This window comes from Corylus avellana, chromosome ca7 (genome assembly GCF_901000735.1).
Source record: "Corylus avellana chromosome ca7, CavTom2PMs-1.0".
In the NCBI taxonomy this organism is placed as follows: domain Eukaryota; kingdom Viridiplantae; phylum Streptophyta; class Magnoliopsida; order Fagales; family Betulaceae; genus Corylus; species Corylus avellana.
Window position 1 is genome coordinate 20,361,057 of NC_081547.1, and position 17,754 is coordinate 20,378,810.

General features: G+C 35.2%; 2 protein-coding genes across 2 annotated transcripts; both read left to right on the top strand.

Moving 5' to 3' along the window:
* The first annotated feature begins 2,196 nt into the window (after window positions 1-2,196).
* On the top strand, window positions 2,197-7,589 carry LOC132187448 (boron transporter 4-like). The gene is made up of 14 exons (XM_059601762.1): window positions 2,197-2,263; window positions 3,331-3,437; window positions 3,564-3,646; window positions 3,847-4,039; window positions 4,115-4,253; window positions 4,334-4,499; window positions 4,583-4,749; window positions 4,872-5,045; window positions 5,143-5,238; window positions 5,335-5,451; window positions 5,587-5,909; window positions 6,386-6,665; window positions 6,745-6,882; window positions 7,028-7,589. The coding sequence occupies exons 2-14, from the start codon at window positions 3,334-3,336 to the stop codon at window positions 7,055-7,057; spliced, it is 2,010 nt and encodes a 669-aa protein (XP_059457745.1). The 5' UTR covers window positions 2,197-2,263; window positions 3,331-3,333; the 3' UTR covers window positions 7,058-7,589.
* A 5,419-nt stretch (window positions 7,590-13,008) lies between these two features.
* On the top strand, window positions 13,009-13,551 carry LOC132188445 (uncharacterized). The gene has a single exon (XM_059602892.1). It carries the CDS (start codon window positions 13,036-13,038, stop codon window positions 13,390-13,392), a length of 357 nt encoding a protein of 118 aa, XP_059458875.1. The 5' UTR covers window positions 13,009-13,035; the 3' UTR covers window positions 13,393-13,551.
* The last annotated feature ends 4,203 nt before the right edge of the window (window positions 13,552-17,754 follow it).

Genomic DNA, 17,754 nt, shown 5'->3' on the forward strand with positions numbered 1-17,754 from the left:
ACCAATGTCTAGATCTCTGTATTTTTATTTTTTTTAAATAGCGTATTTTTGTAATTTTGTCACTCCTCAGTTAAGATTTAATGGAAAAATTTAAAGGATATGTGATATTATAAAAAATTAAAAGTTTAATACATTAAATTGAGAATTTTTGAACTTTGAGAGAATAATTACAAAAGTTAAAAAAAATTAAAGAAAGTTCAAAAAAAAAAAAATGATACGAAGGAAAAGACGGTAAATATCGAGAGGGAAGACAAGAAATATACGGGGCACTACCGTACGTCAACTTACAAAACCTGTGGACGGTGGCGTGATTTTAATTTTTCTATTTGGAGGTGTGAAGTTTGAAAGGTCAAGAGATTAACAAGTAGAAAAGAGAAATAGTTATATATTGTTACACGTCACTTGACTTTTTGGTAAATTGCGTCATGTTTGCATCTCCATTATCTGGATCTTTTAAAATTATTCCACATGTAACGTATCACAAGTATAGTTCCCCTAATTCTATATTAATTAGCTAATTAAGGCATGATAATATAATATGGTATGCGAAGGATATTGAGGACCAGGTTACAATTTTCAAATTAATTTACCTCATTGGTAGGATTTGCCGACTTGGGATAACCGTACAGCCGTGGACAAACTTTTTGCGACCAAATTTGCATATATATATATATATATATATATATAGACTATAGTTTCCATGGAGGATGGTTAGGATGGAATATAATCTTTATGTTATATTAATAAATATAGTATTACTGCAAGATGACCCATCAATTGACTGAAAGTTCAGAGCATACTAGACATTTTCTATTGATCATAATGCAGCCGGCCCTTTCACTCTTTAATTGTATGAATTTATGCAATTAGACGTCTCCGGTCACATTCCAGCTCAGACAGAAATCTTGTGTGCTGTACATTAATTAATTGCCCACTTTAAAACGGGAGACTGGCCTAAGAAAACACGGATTCAGATGTTATGGAATTCTTAAGAAAATTTCAGTTTCAGAAATTTTAAATTCAAGTTATTTATTTTCCCCTAAGATTTATTATCTTGTTGCGTGTCCCACTATTAATAAAATAATAAAATAATGATGATTATTAATATCATTAAAAATTTATTATTATTTTATTAGTAGTAAAACACGTGGATAATGACTCTTAGATAAAAATGAATGATCTGGATCTAAAATTTCAGAAACTAAAATTCCCCTAAAAAGTTTAGGGGATCTAGATCCAGAAAACACTCCTTTTAGCTGCCTCCATTTTTGTGATTTTTTTTTTGTTGACATGTTCGCACAAGAGGGAGAGAGTGATTCGAACTAATGATCTCCGTTTGATTAGGCGTGGTCCCAACTGAGCTACCTCTTGGAGACCATTTTTGTGATTTTAAATTGTTTAATATTGCATCATTTTTGTTAAAAAAAAAAATGTTAAATATATAATGAGAGTCCATTCTATTAGGATGTGGTGTAAAACTTTTTTTTACAACACCAAATATAATGAAGATAAAAACACTGTATCTTTAATTCAAATAAATCTCATAGACTTTTTCATTCGTTTTAAACCAATACCCACCACCCACCACCAAACTACCACCCACCTTCAAACCCTAAACACCGGAGTCTTCAAAACCAAACAAGGCGGCGGCACTCATGCTTTTATCGATGAGTATTTTTTGATGAGGTATTTTGCCCATAGAAGGAAAATTATTTGATGTGAAGTTGAGGCCTTTTGCTTCTTATTATTTCGTAATGTTTCAAGTTAAAGTGTCTAGAAGGTGCAAAATACTCAGTTTACACTATGTCCTGATTGAGATTATACTTATATATAAATATATTTTTTAAAATTAAAAGTTAAAAAGGAATTGTATATGCATAGCATTATTCTAATTCTAATTGTTATACATGGGAGGAGAGGAGATATTAGTCTGAAAATTTTCGAATAAGACTCAAAAATCCAATTTACAAGAAAATCCAAAGAAAAAAAAAAAAAAGAATCGAAAATAATATTCCAGTAAGCGCTCCAATGATATTGTTTGTAGACGGCGGTCAGACCTTTAGACGAACTGAACAAAGAAAATTGACGAGGAAAAGAACACGAGCACAGGTTGCAGCCATGGACTGTGGACCCTCGCGGGTCTTTTAAAAACCCATTGGGCTCTGCGTCTTCTTCACCTCCAACAACAAAGCCGGGCACTGAAGACTCAAGGACGCACGGCTCTTCAGTTTCCCGTTGCTTTTCCGGCCATCCCGCCGGCAATGTAAACCTCTCTTCTCTGTTTCATCAAATCTGCTTGCCCCATTTACTTTTTTTGTTTCTCAAATCATTTTCCTTTTGTGTGCGAGCAAGCTCTTTGTGTGCATGGCGGTGTCACATGGTATATTCTGTTGTTGAGTTCCGGGTTTGTGGGATTCTGTTCTTTAATCCGAGAACGTGAAAATTAGTAGGAAAAAGATTGACGTGTTTGGTTGTCAGGAAAATGTTTGAGAAGAAATGAAACGTTTTTTTGCTTCTTTTTGTTGTTGTTGCGAGAAGCGTGGCAACTGGCAAGAGAACTCTACTGAGCGTAATAGAACTAGCTCTCTCTCTTGGTATTTTGTTGAGTTTTTTATGTTTTGGAAAGCAGAGTTACAGAAGATGAAAAAGAAAGGGAAAAAAAAAAAAAAACTCTTGTTTTTGTCTTCTCCTTTCCTCTCTTCTACCAAACGGACCATTATGGATCTTGTACGCATTATAAGAAAATAAAAAATTCCTGTCAAATTACTTGGAGGAGTGAAAGAGTGATTTGTTTTTAAATTTTTAATGCACCAGGAAAAAAAATCTTTGCTTGATATAGCTTTTGAATGCCATTGTTCCTTTTTTTTTTTTTTGTTATCAAATTGTACATGTAATTTTAATTTGTAAAGCTGTTTCGTGTTGTTCTCGATTTGATTAGCTTGATTTTTTATTTATTTTTATATATTTTGCTTGTATTTTCAACTTTGCTGCAAAGTTTCTGATGTTTATATTTCTATTTATTGTCAATTCAAAACCAGAAATTTTCTCAATTCTAGATACTTACAGTCATAATCTTTTAGAACTTTTGAGTTGTTGTCTCTTCGGTTTCTGTTTTTAATCTATTTTTTTGAGGGACCATATGTTTTGCAGTCATTTCCTCTGTTTCTTCACAACCTCTGCTATTTTCTTTCTTTTCTTGGTCAATTATTTCTCAAGTTTTCTAATTTTCTTACATTTAACATTTCCTCATTTGTTTGATGCGTATTCAAATTTCAAAAGCTCTATCAACATTTTTTTTGTCTTCAATGTTTAATTGTGGGAATTTTTCAGAAAATGGAGAACTTCAAAGCTCCTTTCAAGGGAATTGCAAATGATTTCAGAGGAAGAGCTCAGTGTTACAAGCAAGATTGGATTGGAGGGCATCTTTCAGGAATCGGGTAAAAACTCTTATGCCCATTATACATATACAGTTGGGAATGCATTATATTGTCACAAAGCTTTGCTTTTTTTTTCTTTTTTTTTTTTTTTTTTTTAAAATTCAATGTTCTTTTCATTTGTAATAGGATATTAGCTCCAACCACCTATATCTTCTTTGCTTCTGCTCTTCCTGTCATTGCCTTCGGCGAGCAACTAAGCAGAGATACAGGTTAGTCATCTGTTCTTTAGTGCTCTATTCATAGTATAAAGGAAAAGATTAACTGACATATTAAGCTTTTTTATTATTTTCATTTTACTTTCTTATCCATTAGTTTCTTGGCGACCAAAATGAAGCTTCAATGAAAAATTTGGAGCTATCCTCAGTTTCTTTATGAATTTGAAAGTAATGTAAATATTCCTTTTATTTAGATGGAAGTTTGAGCGCCGTGGAAACTTTAGCCTCTACTGCTATTTGCGGTATCATACACGCAATTTTCGGCGGACAACCACTTCTGATATTGGGAGTTGCAGAACCAACTGTTATTATGTACACCTATTTGTACAACTTTGCTAAAGGAAGGCCGGATTTGGGACGTGAACTCTTCTTGGCTTGGGCTGGATGGTAAGAGGAATTGACCTTTCTGCTGTTTCTAAATTGTGCTATTTGATTTTGATATTTGTGATATAACTTCTGCAGGGTTTGCGTTTGGACAGCTCTCTTGCTGTTTCTTCTTGCAATATTCAATGCTTGCACTGTTATCAATAAATTTACGAGGATTGCAGGTGAACTTTTTGGCATGTTGATTGCGGTTCTCTTTATTCAAGAGGCCATCAAGGTAACTTCAGTCAAGAAAATCAATGAATTTGAGGATTGTAAGTTGTAACACAGCATTTTGAGAAATGTAAATGGTGACAGGGAATAGTCAGTGAGTTTGAAATTCCCAAAGCTGAGGACCTGAAGTTAGAGAAGTATCAATTTCAGTGGCTTTATACAAATGGATTACTTGGGATCATATTCAGTTTTGGCCTTCTCTTCACTGCTTTGAAGAGCAGAAAGGCAAGGTCTTGGTGGTATGGCACAGGTTTGTCAAGTGAAATTCGAGCTCTTCGCAGTTACTAGAATAGGTTGCGTGTTGATTCTGAAACTTGTTCCTTGCTTCCACAGGATGGTTTAGAAGTTTTGTTGCAGACTATGGAGTTCCTTTAATGGTTTTAGTGTGGACAGCACTGTCATTCAGTGTCCCAAGCAAAGTTCCATCTGGTGTTCCCAGAAGGCTCTATAGCCCTCTCGCTTGGGAATCTACCTCTGTACATCATTGGTCTGTTGTAAAGGTAAACTATTTCCTGTCAATAGTTCTAACAAATTTGGCATACCCTCCAACGAGTTGCAAGATAGGTGTGTGTTTCTCTCTGTATATGTGTGTTCAAAATATACTGATGCATATCTGCTATAGGACATGGGAAAGGTTTCTCCGGCATACATCTTCGGAGCCTTTATTCCTGCTGTGATGATTGCGGGGCTTTACTTCTTTGACCACAGTGTTGCTTCGCAGCTGGCACAGCAAAAGGAGTTCAATCTTAAGAAGCCTTCTGCTTATCATTATGATATCATGTTGCTGGGATTTATGGTATGTGTGATGTATCACTACCAATTTGTGTTGCTGGTCATTTTCTTTTCACATTTTATTAAGACTTTAGCTCTATATTTGAAATATATGGTCCCAGACACTGCTTTGCGGATTGATTGGGCTACCTCCTTCAAATGGTGTCCTGCCACAGTCCCCAATGCACACTAAGAGCCTTGCCGTTCTCAAGAGGCAGGTGGGTTTATAGACAATCATAGGACTTTTTCATGATGTAGATGGTAATTGAGCTGGTATATATAGACAATTAATTCACTGGATCCATGGGTTGCAGTTGATGCGAAGGAAGATGGTGGAGAGTGCCAAGGAAAGTATAAAGCAGAAGGCTAGCAACTCTGAAATCTATGGAAAGATGCAAGCTGTGTTCATAGAAATGGATGGCAGTCCAGTCGTATGTCCTCTGTTTTACCAATAAAATAAAAAATATGTTTTCATGGAATCCCTCCTTTAACAGTGTTGTTTCACCCATTTATGCATTTCTCTATATCTTTTTAACTTCCTGAATTCTGAATCGCTTGTGTTGCAGACTACTTCAGTTGTTAAAGAGCTGGAAGACTTGAAGGAAGCAGTAATGAAAGGTGAAAATAAAGACGAAAATGCAAAGGAAACATTCGAACCCGAGAAGCACATTGATGCTTACCTGCCTGCTCGAGTTAACGAGCAAAGAGTGAGCAATCTCTTACAGTCACTCCTTGTGGCAATATCAGTTTATGCTGTGCCTGCAATAAAGAAGATACCTACTTCAGTTCTATGGGGATACTTTGCTTACATGGCTATTGACAGTCTTCCTGGGAACCAGTTCTGGGAAAGGATGCTACTTCTCTTCATAACACCTGGCCGGCGTTACAAGTAAGTCAATACTTCTTTTCAAGTAGCACGATTGTAAAACACAGTTTAGTCAATTTTGCTTTAGATGCATCCCGTAGGCCGTAACTGTGTGAAATTCGGAACAATGTAGCTATTGTTTTCAGTATTTGAATACACACAGAAAGGATTTATTTCTCTAGAAGGATATGGAGTTGTTCAATAACATGAAGGAACTTAAAAAGGGAACAGACTCAAATTCTGATGATTTGTCGTCCTAATTGAACAAAATTAACATTCTGGTATTCAAGGGTGTTCTAAAAGGCTCCAAAGAAAATAGTACTTCCATCATTTAGCTGCCAATTATTCTATCAAGTCCTCCTGTGGCTGTGTGGTATATTGAATTCCTAATATTCCCCTGCTGGAGATTACCCTTTATCTTCATGACAAAATTGTATAAATATTGGTTGCCAACTATTTTACTAATACACTGTTATGCTGTGATGGATGTCTTATGGCAGGGTCTTGGAAAGGGTTCATGCTTCCTTTGTGGATTTAGTACCCTTTAAATACATAGCCACATTTACAATCTTCCAATTTGTATATTTGCTGGCCTGTTTTGGCATTACTTGGATTCCTATCGCCGGAATCTTGTTCCCGCTGCCGTTCTTCATTCTCATAAGCATAAGACAGCATATTCTTCCCAAGCTGTTTGCATCACGTCATTTGCAGGAACTGGATGCTGCTGAATATGAGGAAGTCACTGGTGCCCCAAGAGCTTCCATGAGCGTATCTTTCAACGTATGTTTCACCCGTTGCTCATTGTTGACGATGTTCTGTTTCATTAACCTGAAAAGCTCTTCTTAATATACTATTTCAGGAAAGGGAAGCCCCACATCTTGGAAATGGTGAAGGTGGAGTGGAAATGTGTGATGCTGAGATATTAGATGAGCTGACAACAAGCAGAGGGGAGTTGAAAGTTAGAAATGTAAGCTTTAGTGAAGAGAAATGCGGCCAGGTAAAGCTATTTATTGCTTTTATATCTCTCTTTTGGCATTACCATGAAATTATTTCATGATGCACATGAATGCATTCTCACATGGGATTTGAATATTGTACATATTTGACTGCAAAAATCACTGATATATATTGTGTTCTTTCAGGTTTATCCGGAGGATGTCCAATCAGAGTGAGATGCTTTCGATTGCCATGAAAATGGGAAAAAGTTGATGATGACGATAGTGAAACTACAAACTACTTCAATCCTTAGTTTTCGGATTTGAAGAAAATCATTATTAATTTCATAGAGAGAGAGAGAGGCTGCTAAGTGAGAAATTATGTCGAAAATTGAAAATTCTTGGGGGTTCAATGAGCTGCAGCCCGTCCATCTGTACATTGAAAAACTAGTATGTTAAGGACGAAGCGTCCTATAGGCAAATAATCAGCATTCATAGTGTGTTATTTGGTTATCCCCACTTTCATTAGAGAATTCAAATCATTTTCTGCAGCTAGTATTGTTAGCATTGATGGTGATGATGCAATTGATCGTACGGTCAACCTTGAACGACAGACGTCTGCAAGAGAGAGCGAGAAAAGTAGGAAACTTGACAGGGGATCTCGGCGGGAAATATTTCTAATGCTTAACAAGGATGACAGACGGGTTTCTTTTTTGAAAACGAGAGCTAGAAGAGAGTGTAATACGAATGGTAATGTGTATGTACTTGAATAGGTTGCATGTCCCATTTTCTGTGAAATTGCCTGCAAACGGTCGGGTGTTCTCTATTGATAGGGTACAACCTTGACAAGGCGTGGTATCAAATTTATGTGTCCTAGCGAGGTATGCCTTTGGCCAAGTGTCGTCTACTAATGTTGTATCGTCATGGTAGATTGTGGTGCTGAATTACTTGCATGCTGTTAAGCTGCAACCGTTATCAGGGTGTTGTGCCGGATTGTGTGCTCACAGGTAGGCTAAGGACATCGCTCAGTGAACTACAATTAGAACATTGCAAATAAACAAAGGAAAAAAAAAAAAAAAAAAAAGCGCACACACACAAAACGACGATTATCTTTGATAAATTTTAACCAGGACAACGCCTAGGGGAATTTGCATGGTTGATTCTCCAATGTCTTTTTTTTTTTTTTTTTTGGGTTAAGAAATTTTTTGGTACCTTGGTTTTAATGTTTTTTATTTTTTCCTTTTAGGTTTTAAAAGGACAAATCTAGTACCTCAAATTTTGGAAAAGACCGAATTACCACCTCTAATTTAAAAAATTCTATGGGGGTGGCCGGCTCCCTGGCCACCACCAGTTTGACCTTAGGGGTGATTGAGCCACCCCCAAGGCTGGTCTTGAGGGGGGTGGTTCAGCCACCCCTAATGGCCAAAAAGGGGGTGGCCGAAACCACCCTAATGGCCCGAGCCACCCCTAGACCGGCCTTGGGCCTAAGGTCAAACTGGGGGTAGCCGGCCATCCCTAAGGTCAAATTGGGGGTGGGTGATGGTTAAGCCACCCCTATAGAATTTTTCAAACTAGAGGTGTGATTTGGTCTTTTCCAAAATCTAAGGTATTAGTTTTGTCATATTTTAAAACTTTGGAAAAAAAATTTAAAACGTCAAAACCCAAGTACCAAAAAAGTTATTAACCCTTTTTTTTTTTTTTTTTTTTCATTTCCTTTTCTTGATTGTGGAATATCAAAATATTAATGGGCATGTTTGTTTTCGAAGAGTGCATCCAAAAGGAAGCTATGGTCCCCTCATTTTGATAACCACTGACTTGTTTGTTTATCAGGGTATCTGATGATAATTAATGTAGCAGTCAAGAATATATATATATATGTTGATTTCCCATGTCAACGTCTCTCCTTGTTTTTTCCTTTTGTGTGTGTGTGTGTGTGCAAGTAGTCCACAAATCGTTCTCCGCTCCATATCTCTCTTCGTTCATTAATTTTTCAACCACACAAATTTATGAACTACTTGCACACACACACACACACAAGGAAATAAAAGGAGAGACGTAGACCTGGGAAATCAACATACATATATATATATATATAACGATAATAGAAGGCCACACAAACCGAAAGTACCTTTCTCTTTCTTGAATCCCTGTTGTTGTATGGATTATTGACGGAAAACCACACGGTTACGGTGATTGTTTGGGTGAAATAATTCTCCACTTCGAATACGAGAATATCACAAAAGCTTCTTTCTGGCCATTCAGGGCGGGAGAATATTCCACAATTTGCTATATAATGATAAGATTTCAAATAAACTCTAATTCAAATTTTAAGGAATCTAATCCTAATAAGTCAACTTGATTTATCTCATTCTAATCTCATCCCTTTCAATTAGACCTTACATTTTTTTTGCAATCACAATATAAGATTATTGTTAGGGGTGTTCATGTGATTTTTATTAACCGCTAAACGTTAACCGCTTTTTTAATATATATGTAGAAGACCAAATGTGATGGAAGTAGAATTGAATATGTTTATGTTTGTATTCCTTATTTCGGATATCTACTCTAAGGCTTTTTAACAACTGGGTTTTCCTTGATTTTCATATTTGTATTACTTTGGGTTAAAAATTTGACCATCCTAACTATTTTTTTATATTTTATTTTATTTTGTTTTATTATTATTATTATTATTATTTTATGCTGATAGCATTTGGGTTTTTTTAGGTACCCTTTACATTTTTTTTATATGGGCTCATTTTGTGATCTATCGCAACCTATATGTTTGTTAAATAGTACATATTTTGATGCCAAAAAAGCACATAAAAGGCCAAAAAGAGCAAAATAAGCCCAAAACTAAAAATTGGATCGAAAGGCAAAAAATTTAAAGTGAACCAAAAAAAGCTTAATTCTCAAATTCGACAAAAAAAAAAAAGCCTAAGAAAAGCCCAAAAAAGCGGTTAGTAAAAAAAGTGATTAGCCGGATGCAGTTAACCGCTAACCGCCTAGCGGTTAGTAAAATGTAATGCTTAAGCGGTTGGGATTAGCGGTTTTAGCCACTAATCGCTAACCGCAACCTCATGTTCACCCCTAATTATTAAATACGTGAACAAAATCTAACTATGATAGTTTGGAATTCAATATAATCTGTGATTAGTTGTCTACAAAGAATTTTTTTTTCTCATTATCCTAAAAGAGTAGTTGCCTTAAAAAATAAAATAAATAAAAAATAAAATAAAATAATAAATAAATAAAAAACACAGGTGTGGGTATTCGAGTAATTTGGCTTTTAATGAGAACTGTCTCAACCGTCATGGGCTTGGATTATCACTATTGGGCTCATAGGCTTCCTTTCCATAGCGTCTCTATGGATGTTGCCCAATGCATAAGTAGTGCAGAATCTTTGAAATTAAAAAATGCAGTCCATATTTTCTAAAAATAATTCTCTATGGCTTTAAATCAAGTTTGAGCCAATCTGAAAGCATATTACACTACTTGAATTTTCGATATAGATGTAGATTGAAAATTTGTAGTTACTATTCATACATCACTATTCGCACATGGATAGTGAGATGTGAATAGTAAGTTACTATTTATACATCACTATCCGAGCATGAATAGTATCTTACTATTCACATATCATTATTGGCATGTGAATAATGACGTGTAAATAGTAAAACGTCTCAAAATTTAAAAATATTCATGCCCAAGGTTTGCTTTTAAAACAATCACCTATGCTCAAAAACTTCAAAAAAAATTCACTTTCACCTTCACACATAAAACTTTTTTAAAAAACATAAAATAAAATAAAAAAACACTGCAAAACCCGCACCCACACCTAGTGAAGGGGTCGCCCGAGGGCCACCCCAGAAGTCCCTGGGGTGGTGTGTGTTTTTTTTTGTTTTAGAAGGTGACGTGCATTGTTCACACGTCACCTTCTAAAAGGTGCCGTCTTGCACAAAATGTAGTCATTTAATGCCATTTTTACTGTTCAAACGACATTACTTCAAAGAGAATAACTTCTATAGGGTCTTGGCACAAACCAAGGTCTTTATGCCCTCTAATAAGAATTCGACACATCAGTGTAAAACACTATAACAAAAATATGGTGTTCCACCTAATCTTTTTTTTAGAATATCTAAAACAAAACACCTTCTAGAATAACATTTTCATATTTTTCTCTAAAATCACCCCAGCCACCAACCTGCCACCGGAGACAACGTCGGGTATGCTAATTTTGCTCTCATTCTTCCTGAAAAGGAATATTAAAGGTTGATTATCACTAAGAATGATCTCACACCCAAATTTATTTATTTATTTATTTTTCCATTATTTATTCACATTGTATTGGCAAAAAGGAAAGGGAAGGAAAGGGAGAAGGAAACAAAAAAAAAAAAAGAAAAAAAAAATTTAGAAACATGAGCTGATCATATGCATATTCACAAGTCTCTCCGGCACACGTTTCTCTCGCCCTCCTTTCCTATCTTCTCTTTTTCTTGCCCAAAACTACTAGAGAAATGAATATATTAATATAGTTCTTTCTTCTTCTTATTTTGGTTATAGGAATATCTTCGGCAAATAACACAGCTTTGCGCATAAAAATCCTCCTACTGATCGGAAAAATTAATCATAACTTCAATCTCCGATTTTCTCTATCGTCGCCGGCGTTGTCTTCTACGGCGTCTCCGGCGGTAGGTTGGTGGCTGTGGTAGTTTTGGAGAAAAATATAAAAAGGTTATTCTAGAAAGTGATTTGTTTTAAGTATTCTAGAAAAAAGATTAAGTGGAACACCATATTTTTGTTATAGTGTTCTAGGCTGATGTGTCGCCTTCTTATTGGAGGGCACAAAGGCCTTGGTTTGTGTCAAGATTCTGTAGAAGTTATTCTCTACTTCAAATTTCAGTCTATGCACTTTTTGTCATTTTGAAAAAGTCACTATTTGAACATCACTAGCTTAATAATGACGTTTTTTTTGGGCAAAAAATGTCATTATTAATGAGTCATTAATTGTGAAAATTTTTGTAGTAGGAGAGGGAAAATTCGAACTAGTAACTTCCATTTCATGAGGTATAGTTTCCAACTGATTAAGTTATCCCTTAAAGACATTCCTTGAAGACAGCAACTAAATTTCTTCAGAGTACTAGTATAATCAAAATCTTATACGATGCATGAACCTATGTAAAATATGAAATGTTATAAACAAAGTGACAACCTTCTGTCTAATGACACTCTAAAAGTCCTCCATTCAAGCTCTCATATATAGGGAAGCCAATCACTCGAGGTTTTTTTTGCCTATTTTCTAATTTTTCTTAATAATTATTTGGGTGCACAAAATATTTAGTACATTGGCCTCTTCTTCTACATTGATCTGGAGCCCGGCCCCAATGGGCATGGCCTTGAGAATGAATATTGCATCATGCTTTTCCTTTGACCTATCGAACCGTGACTTGTCACTCAAGATTAAACTAAGGGCTTGCTCACGATTGCATTATAAAGCTTAAAAAATATTTTTAATATTTAAAAAATTGTACCAAATAAAAGTTAACATATTTGGTAAGAAATTCTCAAAATACTTCTTTAACTTTTTTACTCTACAAATGGTCAAAATGTATTTTTGTCAAAGTTTAAAAATAAAAGTTCGGCTAAAAATTATTTTTTTGACTTAAAAATTTTATTTCTCCAATACAATCCTAAATATGCTCTAACCCTAATCGTACTTAAAAAGACACTTTAGCCCATTTAATTTATGAGGTGGCTTTTTTAAAAATAGTCAAACAAAAAATTATATCGTCAAATGAACACCATTAAAAAGTGCACGAAAAGATCATAAAAGTGGGCCCAATTCATGAAAAAAGCATCGAAAAAGCGTAGGTACCTAAAAGAAAAGCCCACGAAATAGACCCCTCAACAGCCAACACGCAATTCCAAACCCTCCACGTGTGCTCCCTTATCCACTTCTCCGCCTCTCAGATCGCCTACGCTGCTTTCCATGTAAACTCATTCTGATGTGCGTTCTATAATTGTACCTAGTACCCAAAACTACCCTTTGGCTTCAAATTAAATCCTTTTAGGTCCCAGCAATCTACATACAACGCTTGAAAATCAAAGACCTGAATGGACGCTCAGTGATCTTAACTGCACTGGATAAAATCCCTCAACCACCACCACCTGCTATTTCAAGTCTTTCCATTTATCGGTTCTGCATTTCGGTCTCCCCAATGGCTTCCGCTCTCTCTTCTTTCCGACCAGGAATGGTCCGGGCCTCCGCTTCCTCCTCTACCAAACCCGACCCAAATCGCCGGAAACCCGTCTCGGCCAACTGGTGGGCACCGCTCTTCGGCTGGTCCACGGATCCGGACTACATTGACCCATCTGGAACCGAGCCACGCGGCTCAGATCCGGAGCCCGAATCGGGACGTCCCAGGTCCAGATTCACGCTCGGGTGCTTCACCGAAGAGAAGGCGAAGCAGCTCCGGAGGAAGATGGTGGAGAACTCTGCGTTTCACGATATAATGTACCACTCGTCCATCGCGTCTCGGCTCGCCTCCGATATTTCGGAGTGGTCGGAGAAGTAGGTCCTGTAAGTCTCCCTCCTACGGTTTGGGTCAAGATCCTTGGTTCCCTGGCTTGCAATTCGTCGAAATGATAAGTATGAGATTTTTTTTTTTTTTTTTGTTGGAACATTGATGTGTGTGTTTGGAGATGAGGTACAAAGACAATGTTGTTTGCGTGTACTTTTGATTTGGGACGTTGGATCGTTTATTAGCGGTGATTTTTGTTTGATTTAGTAAATGTTGGCTTAACAAATTCAGGAAAAGAAAAGGGATATTGAACTTGATAATATGATAACTATGATCGACTTTGATTTTGCCCAAAGTGGTATGAGAGTTGGGTTATAGAATCCGATCTAGCATTTGGAGTTGGTCAACCAGTTGTTTAGAAAATGTTCTTTACCCTCTTGTAGTATTTATAATTGTTGATTTCATAGTAATTTTACAAACCAACCAACTTTTAACAGGTGATATTGAGTCGTTTAGATTAACTCCCAAGTTTAGTGTTTCAGCAGTACGAGTAATATAAAATAAATTTATATATTGTGATTAAAGTAAAGGATTTACTATTTTCTTTTTCATTGCTTGGTTAGTAAACAGGAAGGGAAACGAAATGAAAAATGGAAGAAAATAGTTCAAAATTTCCTCTCAAAGCCCACCAAATATATATATATTTTCATTGGTAATTACAGATGCACCACCTCATTGATTTTGTGTGAGAGAGAAAAAGCCGTTTGAATTAGAACTTATTGGTAATGGCAACTCACTAGAGTTTTCTTTTCGAATGAGTGTGATTTGGAGAAAAAGTTGGTGGTAAATTGTAAACGATTTCTGTTCTTTTTTTCTTTTTAATCTTCTCTACTTGATCAAACAATGAAAAATAATGGTATTTCCTATCCCTTTGTTTATTTTAAGCCACTGAAAGTAAACTGAACAGTTTCTATGTTTTTGAACATTTACAAAATACGAGGGGTGAGGAGAAGAAGATGGAATGGTAAGAAAGATGAGATATTATTGCAAGAATGTACAAGGTTCTTACCAAACTTGCTTCGCAATGACCTACCAGCAATCTTTTATAAAAGAAAATGTTAGGTATTTTTTTGTTCTTTTAATTCTAGGTGAATATTATTTTTTTTAGGTGTATTATTTTTTAAAAACTAAGCAAGAGAAATAAGTGTAATTTTTTTAAAAAAAAATAAATAAATAATATTTGCGTAGAATTAGAAGTAGATCAAAGAGTGCCTAGACATTAAAGAAAAATAAAAATTACATAAGTTCTTAAATTACAAAGACTTTTACTCTACAACCTTTAACTTTTTACTTAGCTCTCTTCTAGCCTTTTTGAATAAAGATATGTCCCATGGGATGAGTATGACACAATTTTTAATTACAATATTTGACTAAAGAGTACGTACTAAAGGGGTAAGTATAAAATACTACTATCTTCTAATAGTGACAAGTGGTAGATTTATTGATTATTGACCCACCTTGGTGCCAGAATAATAACTAGACTTTAAAATCAAGAAAAGATAAGTATAGAATTGCTATCCTATAACTAGTGGCCTTTGTTGTGATGCATTTACGATTGACAATTTTTGATACGACACGCGAACTCAACACGAAATTCAGAGTTTTGGATTGAGGAGCCTGATTCGTTTAATTAAATAAGATTAGGTTATGGTTAACCTATAATGTCTTATACCTATACTTTGATATAACATAAACTTGACACGAGACATAATGGCAGGCAATGATTGATATGACCTGCGAACCCGACACGCAATCAATACAAAATTAGAGGGTTATGATTGATGTATTTGACCCATTTAATTAAATGAGATGAGTTATGGTTGACTTATACAATCTTATACGCATAGTTCATAACGACCTGAACCTGACACCTAAACACGAGTTGTCAATCTTAGATCATGCATCTGATGATGTATTTATTCATAGCTTTGGAAAGACCTAACTGAAGATTTGGTTCCACAGTGCATCTACTACGAATTACTAGAGGTTCAGAATTAACATATATATATATATATATATAGAGAGAGAGAGAGAGAGAGGGTCTTGATAATGACCGTATGAGCTCATAAAACTGATATGATAACTAGATGAGTTCAACTAAGAGCATATTTAGTATGTAGAATGACTATTTCATTAGGAAATGAACAATTATTATTGCGAATAAAAAAAATGTATAATAGAATAGTTATTCATATTCTTAAGTTTGGTAACAACTTTTGGAACTAGTGTCCAAAACTCTAATTGATTAGATGATGTTTTGATTATATTAGAATACATGTTTATTCTCTGATTATTATTATTAAACAATTGACATATACAATTATATTCTTACATGGTATATATATGTAATTGTGTATTGTCTGATTATATACATGTAATATTCTTAAAATGCATTGTATTTGAGTTATGGTGTGAGTAAGAGAATTATCACACAGAATATCATAGTCAAAGGTTCTTGCAACTTATAAAATTGTTGTTTGTAGTCGTAAATAGAAATGGAAACTACATCTAAACTATAACATGTCAATATCAACGACCTATCTTGGTTAAGAGAAGCAGATGGACTTCAGGTTCATTTGTTGGTATAGGAGTCAAACAAACCACATGAGTCATTATTCATTTATAAACACTCTCTACGTGCACGACGACTTATAACATTTACTCTAAATTCTGAGAAGTTTGTGAACTCAAATATAACATGTAGGACCGTAGGTTACTTTGATGTATTAAGGAGTGAGATCTTTTATCAGTCAAAAATCTCGATACGTTGTGTAATCACATGTAGCATTTTGGGAATACTCGATTCAATAATGAATCTAAATCATTTGTTGCGAAACAAAGAGATATGAAATATTCCCCTTGGTTTAGATTTACTGAGAAAAATTATCATAAAGCTCGAGTCTAAGTATTTTGGTGAGTATACTGAAACTTATGTATGTATAAGGTGAGATGAATTCTCACAAGGTGCATAAAGATAATCATGAATTTAAACTAGTTATTCAAGGAAAGAGGTAGTAAACAAAGTAGCAGTACATGGACTTTGGTTCGACTACTTATTAGAGTGCAGCCACAATTATTTAGTAGAATTAATTGTGATTAAATAATGTCGTGTGACATGGTCAAGGAAAACATGGTCACAAGCTTATTGGAGCTAATAGTATTTTTTTTTTTCTTTAAGTCCCTTTTTGAGCTGATGAAAACTCACTAATATTTATATTAGGCCTCAGTTATATATTTATTTATTTTGGTCGTTTTATTTTGACAAAACATAGGCCAAGAGATTTACAATATAAGTGTCTAATTGGAGAGAATTGGGCTTGAAAATTAAATAGAGCTTTGGGCTCAAAATTTAATTCCTATAGGCTTGAAAATTAAATAGAAAATAAGGTGTACAAGAGGAGCACACAATCACTAATTTAGATGGAGAAGGCAATGCATGACCAACATGAAAATCATGTAAGTCGACAAATGGCAAGTGTCGCGAATGGAAAGTTGGGAGGTGGAGGGCTGAAGCACAACATGTAAGGGTTCACAAGAGAGTGGAGGGAGGAGGCACAACCGGTAAGGGTTCACAAGAGAGTAGAGGTGCATTGGCTGATTGTTCATGGAAGTAAAATGGATAGGGTAAGTTAGGTGAGGTGCCTCGGGTGGGGAATGAGTGAAGGAAAATTGGTCCTACTAAAAAAAAAAAAAAAAATTGGCACGTGAAATAAATGTTTTGTGACGATCAAGATCATAAAGCAGATATCCCTTTTGGCCATATGGGTAACTTAGAAAGAGAATGCGTAGCACATATATCCGTTTTGTCTTACTACACATGCATGGTGAGATTCACCTTGTCTTATAGTCACTGTCAATCTATATTTTATAGATTGATTGACAGTGTCATTCTTCAACAATAACTGCCTTCATGTCATGTTTCAGCCTAATCTTGAGTTATACCCCCATGATAACTTAGGTCTAAGCATCCTACATCTCCTTCATTAGGAGTGGGCATAGTGGGGTTTAAAATGACAAGATATATGTTGTGATAAAACAGCCCAATGAATCTGTTGGGCGTAGCTTTCAATTTATATTGTTTTCATGTAGTAAATACAAAGTGAAAGAATACACTTTGCAAGGAAAGGAAATCATCCTATTAATTAATTACAACCCAGTATGTAATGTAGCATATGTACATAAGGAAAGTGCAAGCTGTGAGAAACAATCAACGTGTTTTCTTGTCAACATGAGCTACTGGTAAATCTTCTAGCTGGCAGATACAACTGTAGCGCCCCAGAATTTTCAAAGCTATTTAAATAGATTATTTCGATAATGATGTTATTTTAATATTCATTGTAGCCAAGGATTTTAATT

What these genes read in the sequence shown, in the direction of transcription:
- LOC132187448 (XM_059601762.1), top strand. Translation starts at nt 3,334, where the DNA reads ATGGAGAACTTCAAAGCTCCTTTCAAGGGAATTGCAAATGATTTCAGA. An exon ending in TTGCCGTTCTCAAGAGGCAG is followed by an intron (nt 5,239 to 5,334) that starts GTGGGTTTATAG and finishes CATGGGTTGCAG; the next exon opens with TTGATGCGAAGGAAGATGGT. An exon ending in CCATGAGCGTATCTTTCAAC is followed by an intron (nt 6,666 to 6,744) that starts GTATGTTTCACC and finishes ATACTATTTCAG; the next exon opens with GAAAGGGAAGCCCCACATCT.
- LOC132188445 (XM_059602892.1), top strand. Translation starts at nt 13,036, where the DNA reads ATGGCTTCCGCTCTCTCTTCTTTCCGACCAGGAATGGTCCGGGCCTCC.